General features: G+C 41.8%; 1 protein-coding gene across 1 annotated transcript in view; it reads right to left on the minus strand.

The window, feature by feature from the left end:
* The window catches only part of MVD (mevalonate diphosphate decarboxylase), a 91,442-nt gene that overhangs the window by 26,499 nt on the left and 44,638 nt on the right, over window positions 1-20,305 (minus strand). Inside the window, exons 6-8 of the mRNA XM_078670355.1 lie at window positions 11,825-11,899; window positions 11,102-11,320; window positions 7,143-7,258 (exon numbers count right to left, since the gene is read on the minus strand). Of these exons, the coding sequence (XP_078526481.1) occupies window positions 7,143-7,258; window positions 11,102-11,320; window positions 11,825-11,899 (410 nt within the window). The remainder of the gene's footprint in view (window positions 1-7,142; window positions 7,259-11,101; window positions 11,321-11,824; window positions 11,900-20,305) is intronic.

Below are 20,305 nucleotides of genomic sequence, written 5' to 3' on the forward strand. Positions count from 1 at the left end.
AGGGCATGTGTGTGCGCAACATGAAACTTTGAAAAATGCACTTTAGTGCATTTTTCAAAGTTTTTGCAAATTACCATGAAGTTGTACTTCATGGTAATTTGCGTGTCCTATTAGCGAAATCGCTATTTTTTAAACTTTAATGCATTGCATTTAAGGAATCTCAATTTGAGATTTCTTAAATGCAAGTAATCGCAATTTAGCGAATTCTCAATTTGCGATTTTTGCATTTGGGATGATGCATCCCAAATGCAAAAATACCGGTCGCAAAGGGGCAGATTCTGAGAATCTGCCCCTTTGCGACCAGATTTTCCTTTGATGCATCTGGGCCACAATGTCCAAATGGATGTACATCATTATTACTCAAAAAATGTTTGTCTTTTCTTCATCTCATTTTGCTCATAATGGATGATGGCAATTTAGACTACACTAAGTGGAAAATACCTTAAATGGAGGTATCTCGCCACTGGTCTGGAGAAAACCTTAAACTTTATATACAGCCTTATATAGTAGTCACAATACTAAAAAGCCTGAAACTTAATGAAAACTAATTTAAATAGCTGGGATGGTGGGAGGTCTCATTGGAGGAAGAATTAAAGACATATCACTTAAACAAGCATTTGCAATGCAATAGGTCTCGCAGCATTAAAGTTTGAGTTATTGGCATTGTATATGACAATGTGTTGCATGAATTTTTTTGCAAAGTCTGTATTGGCGCAATCCAAATAACAGACTAACATGTCCACCACTCAAATTAATTTCATATTTCACTATACTAATTCACCACTATACTTTATGGGTTCCGGAGTAGCGTGCTACTTGCCGAAACGGCACTTCAACACCTTATCAGGGGTAGCAAGCGCTATATAAAGGCAAACCTTTTTACCTCTTCTACCCTTTCACTATTCTTCTCAATCCAAATAACTGACCTAACATATCCATCACTCAAATCACTTTCACATTTCTCTATACTAATTCACCACTAATCCTTTTAGGGTGGCGAGGTAGCGTGCTACGTGCTGAAAAAGCACTTTGGCGCCTCATCAGGGGTAGTAAGCGCTCTATAAACGCAATTACAATACAATTACAATACAAGAACACCTGAGAAACTGTCCTTTTTGTTTTTTTAGGGGATACTGAGGTTGGTCCTGGAGGATCTTAGATGCTTCCTCCTACAGCTAAAGGTAGACTAGATAAATGACAAGTTGTTTCTAGGTGTCAATGCCGTGCCGGGAGATCCCCGCCGCTCGACATGCGTGGCCGATAACACCGGCCAGATGCCAACCCACAGGCACCACAAGGCTCGGACCTTAAGCCGTCTGGTATGCTCTCCTACACCTCCACTGGATGTCCCTAGGTGCCGCCGCTATGCCAGTTGAAGTAGAGCCAAAGCGGGATGCAGGGCAGAGAACAGGACCTCCCAAAGCACGAAAAGGAGCGAGGGGCCACGGACAGATCGGTGGCACCAGGAACCCCCCTGCACCTCAGCCGTCGGTAGAAAGTGCACCTACCTCCTCACAGCTTCACGGAGTCTCGGTGGGGTCTGGGCAATAGGAGGTCAGCAGCCGCCTCCAGCTCCCGTCCAGGCAAACCCCGCGGAGAAACAGTGCATCCGGAGATGAGGGGGTCGCAGCAGTGACTTTGCAGGTCCCCGGATGCCAGTGAAATGGGGGACACCCCTGCAGTCCCGCAGCGGCAGCAGCCAGGCCTCAGAGCTCAGGGAGTGCCACAGCATCGTTCTCAAGAATGGTGAGGGCCAAAGTGGTGAACCAAAGCAGGTGCTGCCAAAAGAAGTGGGACAAGATCTGGGGCAGATGGATGGCATATAGAGGGCACTAAGGTCCATGCGAACATAGAAGAACAGGGGGGGGGGGGGGGGGGGAGATCACCAATCCGGAAAGGTTCCACAACACGCTCCTATGGGGCTACGGATTGGGTTCAGGATGATGCTGAGCTGTGGCTATTATGGATAAAGAATTTGTTGCAGAAATGTTATAACGTAGTAAATATTGAAAATGTACAATGTCATGGATACTCCTATAAAGATGACTCAATGAATGTTTGAAAACCGGTTTTGCCAAGCTTATGTTCAATAAAAATATATATATTTTTTAAATGGTGAGGGGCATTCTACTACAAGTCAATACCAGAGCATTTGAGGTCACAGCACGTAGGAAAATGAAGGAGAGTGTACCAATCATCCCAGCTATAACTCCTATCTCCCTCTGTAGCTCGTGAGCCCTGAACATAATATTAATCAGGAAAAGGCAGCTGGCTGAGGTTCAAGTGCTGCCACTGCCAAAAGGTGGTTGGGGTTTCAGACAACTACCCCCTTAGATTATTCTGGCCAACAAATCATTTAAAAGAAATTTTCAATTTGGCACGCCCACATATACTCAGCTTCCATATACCGATGTTCTCTTTAGCCTTCTCAGGAATTGCCTCTTCTAACCACAACATTCCTGTAGAACAAACAAGATGCCTAACATTTGCCATACAATAGCAAGAAATATGCTACAAGGAGCAACCAAGTCTTAGACACACTGCACAACCACCAAGTCAGTACACAGAAGTCAGACCTCATCACCAAACATGCTTCCAATATGCCCGAAATGGCTATCCAAGATCACCATCTACCTAGCAGCGATCACTACACTAAACCTTTCCAATTAAACTTACAATTAAATTCTCTCAAACAATCTCACTAGACAGACCCCGGACATCTTCATGAGCAATACATGGCAACAAAGCTGTATACCAAAGCGCTTGCAAATTAACAGCACTCCGTTATATCAACCCCAACCATACTGACTTGCCTTTTAACATCACAACTTCCCTGTAGATCAGGGTATATTTCACCGTGTATCACTTTTAACGAAGTACAAACACCTATAAACCAAAATAAGTCACTCTTTACAAACCAACATAGCGGAGACATAAGCTTACCGTCCTGCTCACAAGAGAAAATAGCTCCAGCCTGACATCACAAGGACGCTCTTCTGCTGTTTGATCTGAGCATTGCGAGCTCAACGCTCAATCATATTACAATTCGCATGCTTCAGTTACAATACATCTGTAATACCACAAATAGGTGCTTTGGGAGACCTATTTCAGATGGAGAACATCCAAAATAAAATGCATCGGTCCACCAGCAACACCTTATCTTATCATAGAAACTAGTGACAAAGACAGAAACATGCGAGAATGCGACTGCCCTATATTTAGTTTACACACTGCTGAGAGAACGCGGCCCCCCAGAAATTACATGCACCATCACCGGTAAAGCACAAGGCACGGATCGGCATTTTCAACATGGAGAGCAGGTCTGATAGAAAACGAAACCTATCATGGGGCGGGACTTCAGGGTATTGTGGCCTGCTCAATGGAGCGCGCGTTCTCGTGCGCGTGGCCCGTTACAATCGCTTTCTTGGAGAGGAGATGCACGCGGCCAGGTCCTGTCTCCTGGAAAGCTGCGTCGCTGACTATAGGTCTCTGGTGAGACCGCGCTTTCGCGAGGTTAACGCCACGAGACCTAAAAAGCGATGCTCTGTAACCAATGTGCAAATGGTGCAAAAGAGGAGACAGCTGCCTCTGTGGTAATGAGTTTGTAGAAAGAAAAGGCAAGCAGGAAGTGCTCCTTGTAGGGCACTCCAGTGCTCTTAAAACACTGCCATTCGTTTATATCCATGTGAACAGGCACCAGCAGCACAGTGCTATCAGTAAATACTTTTTAAACCTTAAAAAATAAAAACTGTTGAATTCTAATGTTTGAGCCAGTAACTCTTTACTACTTAGCATTTCTTTGGGCAGCTATTTGTTATATTGTAGCTGCTTGATGCTTTACTGAATGGCTCTAAACATTCCGGTACAAAAGGGGGTGGTGATGGACGGAGCATCTGAACCAATCAAACACTAACACCCAGTCAAAAGATCTGGGTTTAATACATCACCGTTCTTTAGCCCACTCTGCCACCCAAGTTCAGACATGGCCATATGCAAATCAGTCTGACCCTGTGCCTCATGGGAACATGCCAGCCCGAACTGCCACAAACCGGTCCTGGGAAGCTTGATTCCGGTCCAGGGAAGACATGGCCTGGCAGTTCGGGCTGGACTGTTCCCATGAGGCACAGGGTCAGACTGATTTGCATGTCTGAACTGGGGTGGCAGAGTGAGCTAAAGAACGGTGATGGATTAAACCCAGATCAGTTGACTGGGGGTGAGTGTTTGTATTGTCAACGCTCCGTCCATCATCACCTTTGGTTTTTCTTTGGCTCTAAACATTCTCCGACCAGTTTTTACAATGTCCAACCAAAGCGTTCTACTTCCAATTGCTAACACAAGGTTTAATCTGGACAAGAATACATGTAACTCCAGGTCTCTTTAGTTTGAGCTTCAATCTTCAGAACAGAGAGCTTAGGGCCCAGTTGGGCCACCTTCCTACTTATGGAGAGTCACAGTGGTAAACAAAAAGTGATTATGGAATTGCATAAGTCAATGTTTTGTTGGGCAATAGTCCATCATTATTGTAGCTTGTGTGTATGATTACGGGGGAGACGAATAGTATCTAAACAAAGTGTGACCTTTTCCTAAAAGAGTAGTCCAGCCCAAATTATTAGACCATACCTCTTCTACACAGGAATACAAGGGGCTCCGAACACCATCATGAATCCCAAAATTGGTAAATAGTGTGAGTGATAAAAATAAAAAAGATAGGGGAACGTGGATACTAGACCAGAAAAGGGAAAGAAGATAGAACAATGCAGGAGAAGTGAACAGAAGGGTTAAAGGAGAGAAATGACTACAGCAGAAGGGAGATGGAAAGAAGGGAGATGGGGCAGGAAACAAAGAGGGAAATGCTATTCCTTGGTAAAGTCTTCCCTAAGTTTCAAGAACAGAACAGAGCATATTTTTTTTTTTAATTGGTTGTACTCTGTGCTTTGTACCACCCAGTCTGCAGTTGATAGTAAGCCCACTATGTCCTGGTTTTGAAGGGTACTGTTTTTCAAATAGTATAGATTTAACTTACAGGATTATATAAATCGCTGGAAAAAAGCTAAGGTTAAAGGGACATTATAGTTACAGTTATAGTACACAGCTTTAAACTAACAAAACACTGAAATTTAGGCATTCTCAAGTAACTATAACTCACACCTTTGTCATTCACAATGTTGTTATCAATGATGTAATTTCATACATCGTTAGAGATGTTATCAATGCAGTCACTGAACATGTCACGAGTGATGTAAAATGTGAGGGTACAAGCAGTGCATGGCAAGGAAGGGCAGGAGCTATAGTTACTTAATAGCATGAGCTATAGTTACTAAAGATAACTATAACTACAAACATGATGTAATTTATTTGCCCTCTAGGGCCGTACTATGATATTATGAGGGTAATAGTTGTAGGAGAGTAGGGTCTGCTTCCTATGGTTATCCCCACTTTTTGCTGTGATTCTCTGGTTTTTCGACTTTAGTCTGGCTGTGGCCCTGCTAATCAGGACCACAGCCTAGCTGTTCTCTCTCTAAATTGATACCATGTACTTTAGGTACATACCAGATTGGGTATTGGGTCACCTTTGTGAGTCCCTGTATAGTGTACCATAGGTACCCAGGGCATAGGTGCATCCAAGGCCTACCAGGGGCTGCAGCATGTATTATGCCACCCCTGGCTAGCCCTCCAAACTGACACCACAGGTCTATTCAAACAGCCTCGGTAAGGTGGTGTAATCACCCCTTACTTAGATATAGTATATATATATATATATATATATATATATATATATAAGGCCGCTAGGGCAAAACGTATTCTGTGCAACTTATCCTATGCTAATTAAGTAACTTGAATTGTACTTTTACCTCTGACCTCATAAAGAGTGCAGAGGGGTTGTGTTTAGAATACATACATATATATTTGATATATACCTTGTGTGAGGTCCTTTCATTTGGTACTCAAGGGATTATAATTGGTAAAACAACTTGCTTTATTCGTTCTCTGACGTCTTAGCCTGATGACTGCTGGTCCATGTTGCCCCTAGGACAGCTATCTATAAGGTTGGCTTTACAACCACATCCAATAAGGGTCGATTAGACTGGTGCAGGGTGCCAACTAGAACTAGTGGACATCATATGCCAGGCTAACTTCTCACAATAGTGTTCCTTGTTTTGAAGGGTTAGCTCTTTGCTCCCACACTTAGAACTGTAGAATGAATGAGTAACAGGTTCTAGAATCTATTGATTTTTATAAAGATGGGGTAACTGACATGGAGATACATTCTAGTTGGAACACCAGAAATATTGCATTACATGAGATAATATCTCGAATGTTATGTTGGATTATATTTTCTAATTTTGTGGTTGATATTATGTATTTACCATGCATCTCGTATTGTAACTGCATGTCATAAGATGGCTGCTATGTTACACATAGTTGGAAACACCAGGTTACCCTTTGTTTGTTTTTATGACACTTCCTTCACCTCTAAGTCACGTTGGGAAATTGATACCTGCAACCCATGATGAAGGCTGTAGCTGAAACATGCTGGGTTTTGCCGATTCCAGTGTATATTTAATCAACCAAAATCACAGGTACAGATATAGAGATATTACTCAGTAGGGAGACAAGAAATGTAATTTACATGTTCAGCTTTGAAGGCTTCACATAAGAATGGTGTCTGCCTCCGGAGACTGTATTTAGTCTCCTGCATGTTAAACTGCAAGAGAAGAACCCTTCTAAGTGCATTCATGGAGAAAACAAAAGTTACAGAAATAAGGGAGCATGATTTAGTGTTTGGGATACTCAGTCACAAACATGACAAATAGCCCATCCACTGCACTATAAGTGGCATTGAAGATAATGCTTTTGTAGTACGGGGAACAGGATATCTGTCACATTTGTGATGGAGTATCCCATACACCAAATTCTAAATTATGCCCAAATCTTTTTAGTTCCCAGACCCAAAATCTCCCCATCCATCAAGAGGGAACACATGTTGCACTCACATCCTACTGTGTGAAGTAACTTTCATGCCTTCAACATTAAAAAAGAAATTACAGAGAATAAATACAGAAAGTAATGTTGTCTAAATGTATTTTCTGGACTAGCTGCTGAGCAAATATTGTAAGTCTGCTAAATGAGTTGGTACTTACGGGCCTCCATTGGACTCGGGAGGAAAGCATCGCTTTACCACCTCCACAAACTCGTTCATTACAGGTTCCAGAGTGAAAATTACAGCATTGGGACCTGCGTCAAATGAGTATGCCACCTGCAAAACAAAAGTGAACTGCACGTAAAATCCTGTTTGGGTTCTCGGAGGGATGATAAAGAGTGGGTACGTGCAATTACCCTAGAATAAATATTTTTTGTTTCAAAAACTTTTATTTCGGTCACTAGGACCATAAAAAGTGGACACAAACACAAAATAACATACATAATTAAGAAATTCAGACCGTGCTTAAAAACACTCCATATGGTAAGACAATTTCTAATTTTAAATCACATCCAAATTTTTTTACCAGACAGCTGGGCAGGGAGGAAGGGAGGCAGAAGAATGGGGCAGCAGGGAGGGATTATATCAATTAATATGATGCAAACGGCAACAGCTAGAGAAATAGCAGCAATATTTCAATAAATAATTTAAAAAAGAAATCACACTATTTACAATAAAATCAGATTCATCAGGAATACTTATATATACATGGTGATATAAAAACGAAATCACTATCTAGCAGAAACTGGTCACATGGTGATCACATTATACAAACATTTACTGCCGATGTGCATTTTATAATGTTTTACCCTTTTCAATAAAAGCCCATCTCCTTCGCCACATTGTATTTAAGTAACGTGAAACAGCAAACACAATGGGTTTGGATGTATCGTATTTTAAAACCTGAAAAGCCTCCCTGCAATGCTTGAAACCCAGATTCCAGCAAAGCTGTACAAGCCAGTAGCGCCTCGCTTTTTGATAACCAGGACAGAAAAATAAAACATGCATTTCTGTTTCCTCTTGTGTAATACATACTGGGCATCCCTCCTCTTTCTGCCCAGCCCATTTGTTAGTAACAGCACGTACAGGTAAAGTGATATATCTGAACTGGGCATACAATTTTCTTGCAACCTGGGGGAGGATGTCATCCAGAAAAATTTTAAGTTCGTAGTTATCCTTCACTGCAAGAAACTGTGTTGTAAGGGTGCCCAGTTTGGGATTTGTGTGCATGGCTTCAAACTTTAGGGTGCGATAGGTCCTTGGTAATAGAGCACGGGGAACTAAGGGGCTAATAGCCCCTGGAGTGCTCCACAAAGATGGGTTACCAAGCTTTTCACACTCATGCTTCCCATGGGCGAACCAAGGAACCCTTTTCAGCAAACCCGGGTAGGATAAAAGCTCATTTGTTTCAGCCTGGTAGGATACTAGTTCGGGGGTTGCCCAGAGACTTCGCCAAAAGGTTAAAGGTTTTAGGGCAATCTCGTCTTCAATCGGCGAAATACCCAGATCTAGTCGTATAGGAATTAGCGGGGTACCTACTGGAAGATCCGTTATATGTCTTAGAAATCTATTCTCGACTACAGCTAGGGTAGAGGACGAGCAGTGCCCGCATAGTTCTGCCCCATACAGAGTTGTTCCAGGCGCTTGAGCCCTGTACATTTCAAGCGTGGGACCAATGGGTTTAAAAGATGATTCCCTGGCTAGTTTGGCTATGCTCCCAGCAATCTGAGATAGCTTAAGCTTGGCTTTGGCTATTTGGGGTGCCCACTGCATATCTTCTGAGAGGGTAACACAGAGGTATTCAAAGACAGACACCCTTTCCAAACAGATTCCATTCAATTGTGGTTTGGGGCGTGTTGTCTTAAGAGGATTGACGATCATAAATTTAGTTTTAGTAGTATTAATGGCCAGTCCCCTAGTGCTACAAAATAAAGAGAAACTGTCCAATAACCTCTGGATACCCATCTGTGTCTTTGATAAGAGGAGGGTATTGTTAGCAAACATGAGTGCTGCCACCTTGGTGTTTGTTATCTTTGGGGCATCATTGTTTGCTACCTCAGCCAGAAGTGGGATTAGTGCGTTCACAAAGAGGCAGAACAGGGTCGGTGCGAGCACACAGCCCTGTCTTACACCTCTGCCAACTGGGAGCCTGCTGGTTAGTCCTCCCCCTTCCACATCTAACTTTAGCATAGGTGTCATCATGCAACTTGATCAGAATATCAAGTAGATAGGAAGGGATCCCCATATCTCTTAGAACCCCCCACAATTTGGGTCTAGGCACGAGGTCGAAGGCAGTTTTCAGGTCCACGAATATCAAATAGAGGCTGCCACCCTCCAATGATACTGTCTTCCAAGTGATTAGTTGGAATCTTAACACTTGGTCGAGTGTGGAGGTGTTTTTCCTGAATCCGGCTTGATAGGGGATGATGATGTCATTTTCTTCCAGCCAGCCCTGGATTCGTTCCAATATTACCCGAGCAAACAGTTTTTGTGTGACGTCGATCAAACTGATCGGTCTATAGTTTGCGGGGTATAACGGGAACTCTTTTTAAAAATTGGGACAATTTTCGCCCCGGCCCAGGTGTCGGGGATGGGCATGCCATTCATGATGGCATTGAATAGCACTAACAAATAGGGGTCCCATATTAGCGGTTCTTCCCGGAACATATCCCCCAGGGAGTTTGTCTAAGCCAGGTGCTTTTCCGGCTGGTAGTCTTTCAATTGCTAGGATAACCTCACATAGTGTTATTCCTTCGTGGATATCATTTGCCTGTCTGCTCAATAGTTCCGGTTGGACTTCTGCACATGCAGTTTGTGAGCAAAACGTGCCCCTAGGATCTTTTTGGGGGTCCTGTTCTGGATCAATTGCGAACAGAGCTGTAAAGTGCTCAGTCCACACTTCAGCTGGCAAATTAGGTTCGCCGACAAGAGTACCCTCCTTGCAACCCGTTCTTACTAGTGACCAGAATGCTTTCATGTCCCGAGACAGTAAGGCAGATTTAATGTTTAGCCATTTATTTTCTTCCCAGGACAGCTTTGCACTAGAGACAACTTCTTTGTAGTGAGCCCGTCTGCTTTTTATCAATAGCTTTTCTTCCCCTTTAATAGCCGCCAACAACGCTGTCTTGGCCTTACGGCATTCATCATTATACCACATATGTGGTGAATCCTTTGTTTTTTTTGGGCGATTAATGGGATTTAAAATATTAGCTAGATTATCTATAAGCTGGTTATGGAGTGTTGCAACCGAATATAAATGAGCTTTATTAGTTCCATCAACCCTATTAAAATATTACACTTGCATGCTTTTATGAACAATTCCTCTACTTTGCCAAAATACAGCCACTGTTATATCGTGAACATATCGGCTTCAAATTCCAAACCTTAAAAGAAAAGAACAACTTTCTGAACCCAATGCAAGTGTGGAGTTAACCACACTGCGTTACAATGCACAGGAAATGCTATCTTAATTTAAGCGATGCATCAGTGGAACAACTTTTACATTGGTTTACAAACAACAGGTTCCCTACAATAGTTTGCCAGTGTTGTACAAGGACAGCTGTTGAATAAAGCAGTACAGTTTGTCCCCTAAGGTTCATGAAATACACAAACTTAGTTTTCCCACAAGCCATAAGAAAGTGATTCCCTTGGCAAAAAGAATTGACTTAGGTTGGTCCCAAAAGCTTACAAAACAGAAGTGATTTTTAAGAAAGAATTAGGAACAGCAGGAAAAAGTTAGATAGAGAAAAGAAGAAACAGATTAGAAGAGAGAGCAAGAAAGAGAAAGATGGAAACAGAGAGTGTGAGAAAAAAGCAACTGAGAGTGTGCGTGGCATAGATTACTTTTCTTGCGAAAAAGACTGATTTGACAGGTCCACAGAGCCTGCAGGACAGAAAATGGTAATTTCCCCACTTTGTATCTTCAAATCATTTCCTTAGTTTCATCATGCACATGGGGTAGATTAGCTTGCTCATATGTAATGCATAGATCACATGTATAACAGTCAATTGATTCTGCAACATGTAGAACATATTTTCATAGAGTTTTTGGACAAAGGAAATTATATCATAGAAAGACTCAAGACACAGTTTGCTAGTAGTTCACCAGACATATTTTACCTTGGTTTGGCCATAGTAGTCATTATACCGATGAACCAAGTTGATGATGCGCTTGGAGATCTCGTTGAGGTAGAAAATGGGTGGAAACGTGTCCAAACAGGTGGCATGAAACTGGTTACTGTCCTTCATCGTTAGCTGACCAAACCTTTCAAAGTCTCGCTGCTTGATGGCCTCAGTCATCTCTTCCATTCGGGCTGGCACAACACACTCAGCACGGTGCTAAAATAAAATAAAGGAACAATACTTCAATTACATTCAGTTCTAAAGTTGCCTCTACTTGGAGAGGAAACATACTGGCAAAGGCCACAGTGACTGAGCAACCCTGCATAAAATAATGAGGTAATCGTTATCGCCAAGCGGAAGATGTGGAAAGTTTGGAAAGATGGCTCGTGCCCAAGAATGACGGACTGAGGGATAAAAAGTTGTTCAAGACTAACAATTTGCTTTCGTCACTCCAAGAGATGTGGCAAAGTAGCAACAGAGGCAGAAAGTCGCTATGAGAACACAATGAACTTGGTTAGGTGGAAGAGGTGTGGCGCAGTGGCCAGGGTGCCTGACTCCAGACCAAAGGGTTCACATTTTGATCCCCGGCTCCGGCGGCAGGTTAGCCCAGCACCATGTGACTCTGGGCAATAGCTTGCTTAATCTTCCCGGCGCCCCCCAGCGCCGGGACACCTCCGTCGGAGGTATCTGTGCGCTTTACAAATGCTAGCATTTAGTTACCTTCAACAGAGGGCTGGTTTCCACACTAGTCTGCATGCCCGCTGTGCTACCAATATGCTTCCGCTCTGCGCTCACCTGGGAAGTAAACAAGACAAGCATTATACAAGTACCGTTCCTTGCAGGGCACACCACTGCTCTTAAAGCACAGCCATTTGTTTTATACTCAATGCAAAAGAGCACCAGCAGTACACCACAGCATAACAAATGCAGTTTAAGTCTTAAATAAAAAAGAAGTGATGTATGTTCATGTTTGAACCAGTACCTCTTAACTGCACAGAATTTCTCTGGGCATCTTTCCATTATTTTAAAGCACACTGGTGCATCAAGTGAATGGCTCAAATCGGACTCTAACCAATTTTGGTTCTGCCCAATCAAAGCTGTGGAACTCAAATTACTAAAGAAATGTTTTTCTGGACAGTAACACATGTAACTCCAGACACATATCAACTGGAGCTTATCAGTTGCATCTTCAATCATATGACACAGTGAGCTCAGGACCCACACCTGAGCTATGTTCCTACATAAGGGAAGATCACAGAGGTAGACAAAAAGTGATTACAGTAAAGATTAAGTCAGTGTTTTATAACCGCTGAAAACTTCCCTGGTCAGTATTGCATCACTTTTTGGGCTTTTGTGTGCCATTTCAGGGAAAACTAATCAAATCTAAACAAGGTTTGACCTCTTCCTAAAGCAGTACAAATTGCTGTAACATACCACTTCTACACTTAATACAAGTAGCCTCAACGCACTATCACTGCACATGAAACCAGACGTGCAGGCTGGTGTGCTTTTGATTCACTCGAAACGATCGACTTTGCTGCCTAGCAATCGTTGTGGGATTTCCACAGTCAAGGACATTGCAGCACAGCGCCTAGAGGCAATTGTTTATCACAGGTTGCCTGAGTTCATATCTCTTTGAAGACACCTATCGTGCAGATCTATTCACTGCACACAACACAGCTCTAACCAAGAATCCCACCTAAGTGGCATACATGCTTTAATTGAGGATCACACCACATAGATTGGGCTTTAATCCCATCCACTCCTCAAACCCGTCCCATGCATCAGTTTTTTTCTGAAGCATCCCATGTGTCAATAGCACTCAGAAAATATCTCCACATCCATCCTACACAATTGGGCAGGTGCATTCCAAACCTACGCCCTGAAGATGACACTGTCTAAATTATATGCTTAGGGTCAAAACGTTGAATTGACTCAATAATAGTGTACTGTTTTAATTTTGATTCTCGAGCATTTGACTCTGTTTTAGAGTGTGTACATCTTATGCATCCTTCACCAGTCACTATTGTATGTGCATAGATTGTATAGCACCAACACACTTTACATTCACTTATTTACACTTGCACTGTGTTGTTGCGCCATTTGGAATCTACTTCCTACTTATAAATTTATTTAAGTTTAAAATTGCTATTTTTTTTGTATTTGTTAAGAAATTAAAATAAAATTGACCAATTGAGAAATGGAACCAATACCTTGATGGTCAAAATTACTCGCTCCAAGGATATAGGAGTTTCACACTTCCCAGTTTAGGGACTACTGTTTTGCTTTATTATTCAACCCACTATCAACACGTTCAGTCCAATTTTTGACATTTTGGTACATAGGTTTTAGACTACATGTGTGATGAATGTATTTAGCCTTCAATTTATAATAAAATCTCTGAACACCATGTTGTTTGAAAAATGAATCCAATATCAATGGGCAAAATAATCAAGAGGCACATGAGCAGATAGAAAGGAAATGGTAAAATGTGGAACATTAAGGATATGCACGAATGGATGTTGGGCTTGCAAATGCATTATAGGTGTTTACGCCCAAATGCCTGCATGAATCTTATCATTTGTAAACACACGATCGCTGCATGACCTGACCCTTCATCACATTCATTTTGTGGGTTGTATTATTCCCTGTATGGAGCACTGTGGACTCATTTGAAAGTTGTTAAAATAACAAAAGCATATTAAAATCATGCATAACGTTTATATCTACCATGCAGGTAAATCTGTAAAGTTATATGGAGGTAGTTTATCATTGTTCCCTAAATGGAAGATTGAAGTGGGATGACTTTGGAATTGTGAAAAGATGTTGGGCTGCTGGAAGGAGGACTATGTTCAGAAAGAAGAAGCTCTAAACAAACTTTATGGTAACTATGGGATCCCAAGATCACTGCACTCAAGACCAGCACGCCACATACCTCCCGAGTACCAATTTGATAGATTTGGCAAAAGGAAAATTTACATGTAATGAATGTTGTTTCTGTTCAAACACGATCAAAAGAATATTATGCATTTTTTATCATCAGTAACGTGCTACTTGGCTACCAAGACAGAATTCCTAGTATTTGACAAGAACAAGCAAAAACTAGTTCAACTTTTTCAACGACATGAATCTTTGTGTTGAAATTGTTTATTAAGAACATTTCAAATAAGTCACAAATGCAGATATATATGCAGAGGAAGAAATGGAACACAGTATAAATGAGGAAGTTATTCATAAAATATAACAAAGGAGGCATAAAACAACACATCCTCTAGTATTCATAAGGCTAAATTCAGGGTATAAAAGAAAAGAAAAGAGGAAAAGGAAAGAAAAAGAAAGAGAAAGGAAGCCCCAGAGTAACAAACTAGTTGTGAAGAGAGATGTAAGCAGGAAAGATAATAAGAAGCAGGAAAGAGAAAATAAGCATGTTACAAGGAAGGTGAAGTTAAGGAGGAAGAGTAGTCGCAGAAGAAGAAGGAGTAGAGACAGAATCATTATCCACTGTGGTTTCCAGGAATGGGGACCATACTTGAAGAAAAATGGAAGCTTGGTCCTGTAGACTGTAAATTATACGTTCATAAGAGGCTGTTTGTATCATTGCCACCAACCATTCCTCCTGAGAAGGAGGTAAGGAAGATTTCCAATGACGCAATATACAAATTTTTGCTGTGGCTAAAGCAGTATGGAGGAGACGGATCTGTGGTTTAGTAAACTTGGAAAGGCCACGAAAGTCATGTAGAATTATGTTTGCAGAGGTAAAGGGTAAGGGCAATGACATAGAATGAGCCAAAGTGTTTCGTACAAAAAGCCAAAATGATCTGGTACGAGGGCACTCACATATAATGTGCGTTATGTCACAGCCGGAAGCAGAACATCTCCAACACAAGGAATGCAAGAGTAACTTAGCATGATGTAATTTGACCGGAGACCAGTGCCATTCATGAAGAATTTTAAAAATACAAAATTTAAGGCGAGCTTCACGAACACCCTTATGTAGTCCTTCCAAAATGAGATCCCATTGAGTATCTGAGCATGTCACCGAGAGGCGTGTTTGCCATTTCAATTGAAGAGCTTTCGAAAGGGGATGCGAAAATAGAGGGTGCAGAAAAGTCTTATAAAGACCAGAAGTGACACCCTTAAAAGTTCCCCATAAATTCAGGTAAGACAAAATAGGAGAAGCAGACAACAATTCAGGTGGGGAACTTAGATGTTTTGTGAGAGCTTGCTGAAGATGAGAATATTTACAGGATTGAGTGGGCGGTAGATGAAATTCCTCATGTAATTGGGAAAAGGATTTAAAATTGTCACCATAAAACAGTTGTTCCAGGGAATGAATACCAGCTTCCTGCCATAAAGGCCAGGATAGAGTTCGACCTCGAACTCGAATAGCCGAATTAGACCATATAGGAGCATTAAAGTGAAGCCGCGAATTAGATTTAAGGAGACGGTGACTTTTTTGCCAAGACTTAAACATGGCAGATAAGATAGGATTTTTGGGGTCAAGAGAACTGGAACCCTTGCCATATAAAAGGGACAAACCAGGGCCAGAAGCCAATAAATGGCGTTCAAGTGGCACCCACTGAGGGATGTCTTTAGACTTAGGTAAAAAGAAAGAAAGATGGGAAAGATGAAGGGCAAGGGAGTAGTGCTCAATAGAGGGAAGACCCAAACCTCCCTGCAATTGGTGGGATTTTAATTTTGCGAAGGTGAGACGCGGTTTAACTGTACCCCATATAAAAAGTTTAATTTTGGAATCAATGGACCGAAGAGTAGCCAAAGGAATAGTCAAAGGGAGCATACCCAGAACATAAAGGAAACGCGGTAAGGTGACCATCTTAATCGCCTGAACCCGTCCCCAAAGGGATAAACCCAGGGCCTTCCATTTATCGAAGTCCCTTTGCATTTGCGCAATCAAGGGAGTTAAATTGTCCGTGACAACGTTATCCAACCCCCTATTGAGGAGTATTCCTAAGTACTTAAGCCGATAAGGTTGCCAGTGAAATGGAAAACCAGAGATTGCATCCTTTGTAGTACCAAGGGACATAGGTAAGGCTTCGCTTTTGTCCCAGTTTATCTTATAGCCAGAAAAAGAAGAAAAATCATCAATGACACGGAGGAGAGCAGGGAGTGATCGCGGAAGATTAGTAAGTGTAAGGAGAATATCGTCCGCATATAAATAGATTTTTGAATGACCAATTGGAAGAGGAACACCCACCACAGCATCCGATTGACGAATTGCAGCAGCCAGAGGTTCCATAGCCAAAAGGAAAAGAAGAGGGGAGAGTGGACAACCTTGACGGGTACCCCGCCGAATAGGAAATGGAGTAGAGAGAAAACCTCCACAGTTAACTTGGGCAGATGGGCTATCGTAAAGTAGTCGTACTTTGGCTATGAACTGATCACCTAATCCAAATTTTTGCATTATAGTAAAAAGGTATTCCCACTCAATGCGATCAAATGCTTTTTCAGCATCTAAAGAAAGAAGGAGGGCATCATCTGCAAGATTTTTAGCGGACCATAGGGCATGGGAGAGAGTACGTAAATGATTGCGGGAGGAACGACCGGGAACAAAACCTACTTGGGAATTATGTATTAAAGAAGGCAAAACTTTGCGGAGTCGTGATGCTAGAATGCTGGCAAGAATCTTAACATCAGAATTTAAAAGAGATATAGGACGATAACTACTACACAATAGAGGATCCTTGCCAGGTTTTGGCAAGACTGCTATGATGGCTTTGTTAGAGATAGATCCAAGAGAAGACTCCTCCACGGCTTCCTCAAAGGCAGCATGAAGAGTATCAAGCATACTCTGAGCAGTCCATTTAAAAAATTCAGGAGGGAAACCATCATCTCCCGGAGCTTTATGGTACGGTAAGGAAGATATAGCTGAAGAAATTTCCTCCTTCGTGATATTTCCCTCAAGTAAAGCCCTGCCATCATCGGAGAGCCGTGGAAGATGAACTTCATCCAGAAATCTAGACATCACTAGCTTATCTACCTGAGTGCCAGGGGAGTATAAAGATCTATAAAATGAGGCGAATTCCTCAACTATCTCTTGTGGTCGAGTAAGGATATCACCACCACTTGTTCTTATTGCTGGAATCGCCATAGCGGCCTCTCTTTGGCGCAACTGCGCAGCCAATAACCGACCAGCTTTTTCTCCTTGTTCATAATGACGGCCTTTCATTTTTTGTAAGGCATATTCCGCCTTAGAAGTAAAAAGAGTATTGAGAGACATACGCGCCTGTTCCAATAACTTTCGGGTTTGGAGAGATGGTTGCGAAATGTATAATTGAGAGAGTCGGTGAATATCCTTTTCCAATTCAGTCTGCTTGGCAGCATTCTTTTTATTATAAAGAGCAGCGTCCCGCATAACTTGGCCTCTAATGGTTGCCTTAGCAGCTGCCCAAACCGTTCGTTTAGAAGAAACCGAATCTGCATTATTGAGAAGATAATCACGTAAGTGGGATTGCAAAAGAAGTTTACCCGATGGCGTTTTATATTTGTTGATATTCAGACGCCACGATTTGCGCCCCGGATTCATAAGACCCAAATCTAGAGACAGAAGTACAGGAGAATGATCAGAAATAGCTGCTTCTAAAATCTTAGAATCAGTAACAAGTCGGACAGAATCTTGCGAAAGAAGAAAGTAATCAAGGCGCGAAAACGTACCGTGAGTAGAGGAAAAAAACGTATATTCTTTATCCTGTGGATGACTTAGTCTCCAGTGGTCAACCAGACCAGTGTCAGCAAGGATGTCACCTAAAATGGCTCGGTCAGAAGCGTTGATAGTGTCAATGCAACCCGTTCTGTCAAGAGCAGGATCCAGTGCTAAATTCCAATCACCACCAATGAGAAATTGAGAAGCATTTATTTCCGTAAGAAGACGATTCAGTCGAAGGAAAAATTGTTTTTTGGAACCAAGCGGAGCGTATACAGAACCAAGACAAAGGAAGGAATTGCCAAGCTTCAATTTAACAAAAACATACCGACCTTCCGGATCCGACCATATCTTTAAAATTGTGAAAGGAAGAGACTTCCGAAAAAGAATGGCGACTCCGCATTTACGAATAGGATTAGGATTGGTGGGATCAGGTTTAGAGACTGAACTATGAATGACTTTACCAACCCAATCTCTGCTGAGCTTACTAGACTCAATATCATCCAAATGAGTCTCCTGTAATAGAGCCACATCCACATGCTTAGAATGTAAATAGGAAAGAACTTTCTTACGTTTTATGTAATGGGTGAGGCCATGAACATTCCAAGAAACCACAGACAACGGATGGATAGAAGGCATGATAATAGGATTAAGTTAACAATAAGTGAGGAAAAGCAGAGAGAAAAAGGAGAAATGTTACTCTGGGAGGGAAAAAGGAGAAGAAAAGAAGGAAAAAGAAAAGGAAAAATAAGTAAGAAAAGTAGGAGGAAAGAGCAACCTGGACTGTTAACTACGGGTCTGGGTGCACTTACTTAGAGCAACGCCAGGGGGAACCGGACCCCCTACGAGTAAAGAAGAATGGGGATCTAGAGGATAGATTGTAACATGAAATACATAAAGCATAGGAGAATAAAATATCATCATAACAGTCTGGACCAACTGCTGAACGTCTCCACAGGAGTCCATCACGAAATGTATTAAGATGTTTAAGAACACATCAAAACCCCCATCATCCTAAAGATTACATGGGAAGGACATGAAAATAGTGAAAAGAAGCAAAAAGGATCAAGCAAAGGGGAGATAAGATATAAACAGGAATGAGGGACATACCAACATTGTCACGAAAAAGGAGGGAAAGAGATAGAAAGTAGAAGAAAAGGAGGAGAAACCCCCATAAAGTCATACAACAGAGAAGAAACAAGAAAAAGTGATCAAGCACAAGTTTAAACCAAGAAAATAGTGAAACAAAGAACAGCAAATAAAACCAGAATAATGTATACATGAAACAAATGATGATAGGCATGGCAACAATAACACCATAGCTAGGGGAGTAAACAGGAGGAGAGAAAGATCTCTTGTGGGATGGGAACAGTCTTCTAGTATATAATAAGCAAAACCTGAAATAATTAAATAACTGTAAACTGTAAATCACATATTATCAGTAAATATAGAAGAATAATAGTGTACAAAGTACTATAGAGGACACTAAGGAGAGTGAATCTAATTATACCATGCATTAAAATCTGTAACGAGTAGAAAATAACAATAGAGCATGAAGCAACATATAAGAACAACAACACCATGCAGTAAAATCTCAGTGAGCTAAGCGAGCAACAAAAGCATTGTGAACAACAAACACTGCAATAAGCTTATAAAATAAGAAAAAGTAATAAATAAAGCATTAAAGCATTAAAAGAATGCAGTCAGCATCAAATGGCGTCTTAAGAGGCGATCTAGACACATCATGCAGTGCTAGGGAGTGTCAGTGGACAAATCAAGAAGCAGAGCAGTATCAACAACATGAGCGGCCATCAACTCATGGAAAAACAAAATCAGTAGAACACAAAAAGGAATTCAGTCAGCATCAGAGGGATTTTTAAGAGGCGATCTGGATTTGTCTCTGTGCTGCGTGTTAGTAAGAGATGAGACGGAATGTACAGCGGAGTCCCTCTCTTCTTGAGAGCGAGGCAAACGGGTGATATCCCTACCACGTTGCCTGAAGTCAGGAGAGGCGTTCAAATGAGATGGTGGCAAGTTTGTAGAGGAAGCCTTGGATGCAGAAGATTGAGTGTAGGAAGAAGATTGAGTTTCCATGTCATTGGACTTGATATCATCCAGGAACTGATGAAGCAGAGCAGGATCATAAAAGTCTTTAGATTCCCCATTCCAGGTAATCCGAAAGCGCGCAGGTTCAAAGAGACCGTACTTGATATCCAGTTGGCGGAGTCTCGGCCGCAGGGAAAGAAATGCCTTCCTCCGGTCATTAGTCTCTTTAGAAAAATCTGCAGCCATATGAATGGTATGACCTTGGAAGATAAAGGAACCATGTGAGCGAGCCATTGATAAAATCTGTCTGGTCTGCTCATGCCGAAGAAAACAGGCAATAATTGGTCTGGATCTCGCAGAAGCTCCAGAACGTGGTGGACCAAGTCTGTGAGCACGCTGAATCTCAAGAGGAGGGGTAAAAGAAAGCCCAGTCAAAGTGGGGAGAGTGTCGCACAAAAATTTCTTCACGTCCTGCTTTTCAATATTTTCCGGAA

The sequence above is a fragment of the Lissotriton helveticus genome, chromosome 12, assembly GCF_964261635.1.
Source record: "Lissotriton helveticus chromosome 12, aLisHel1.1, whole genome shotgun sequence".
Lineage (NCBI taxonomy): Eukaryota > Metazoa > Chordata > Amphibia > Caudata > Salamandridae > Lissotriton > Lissotriton helveticus.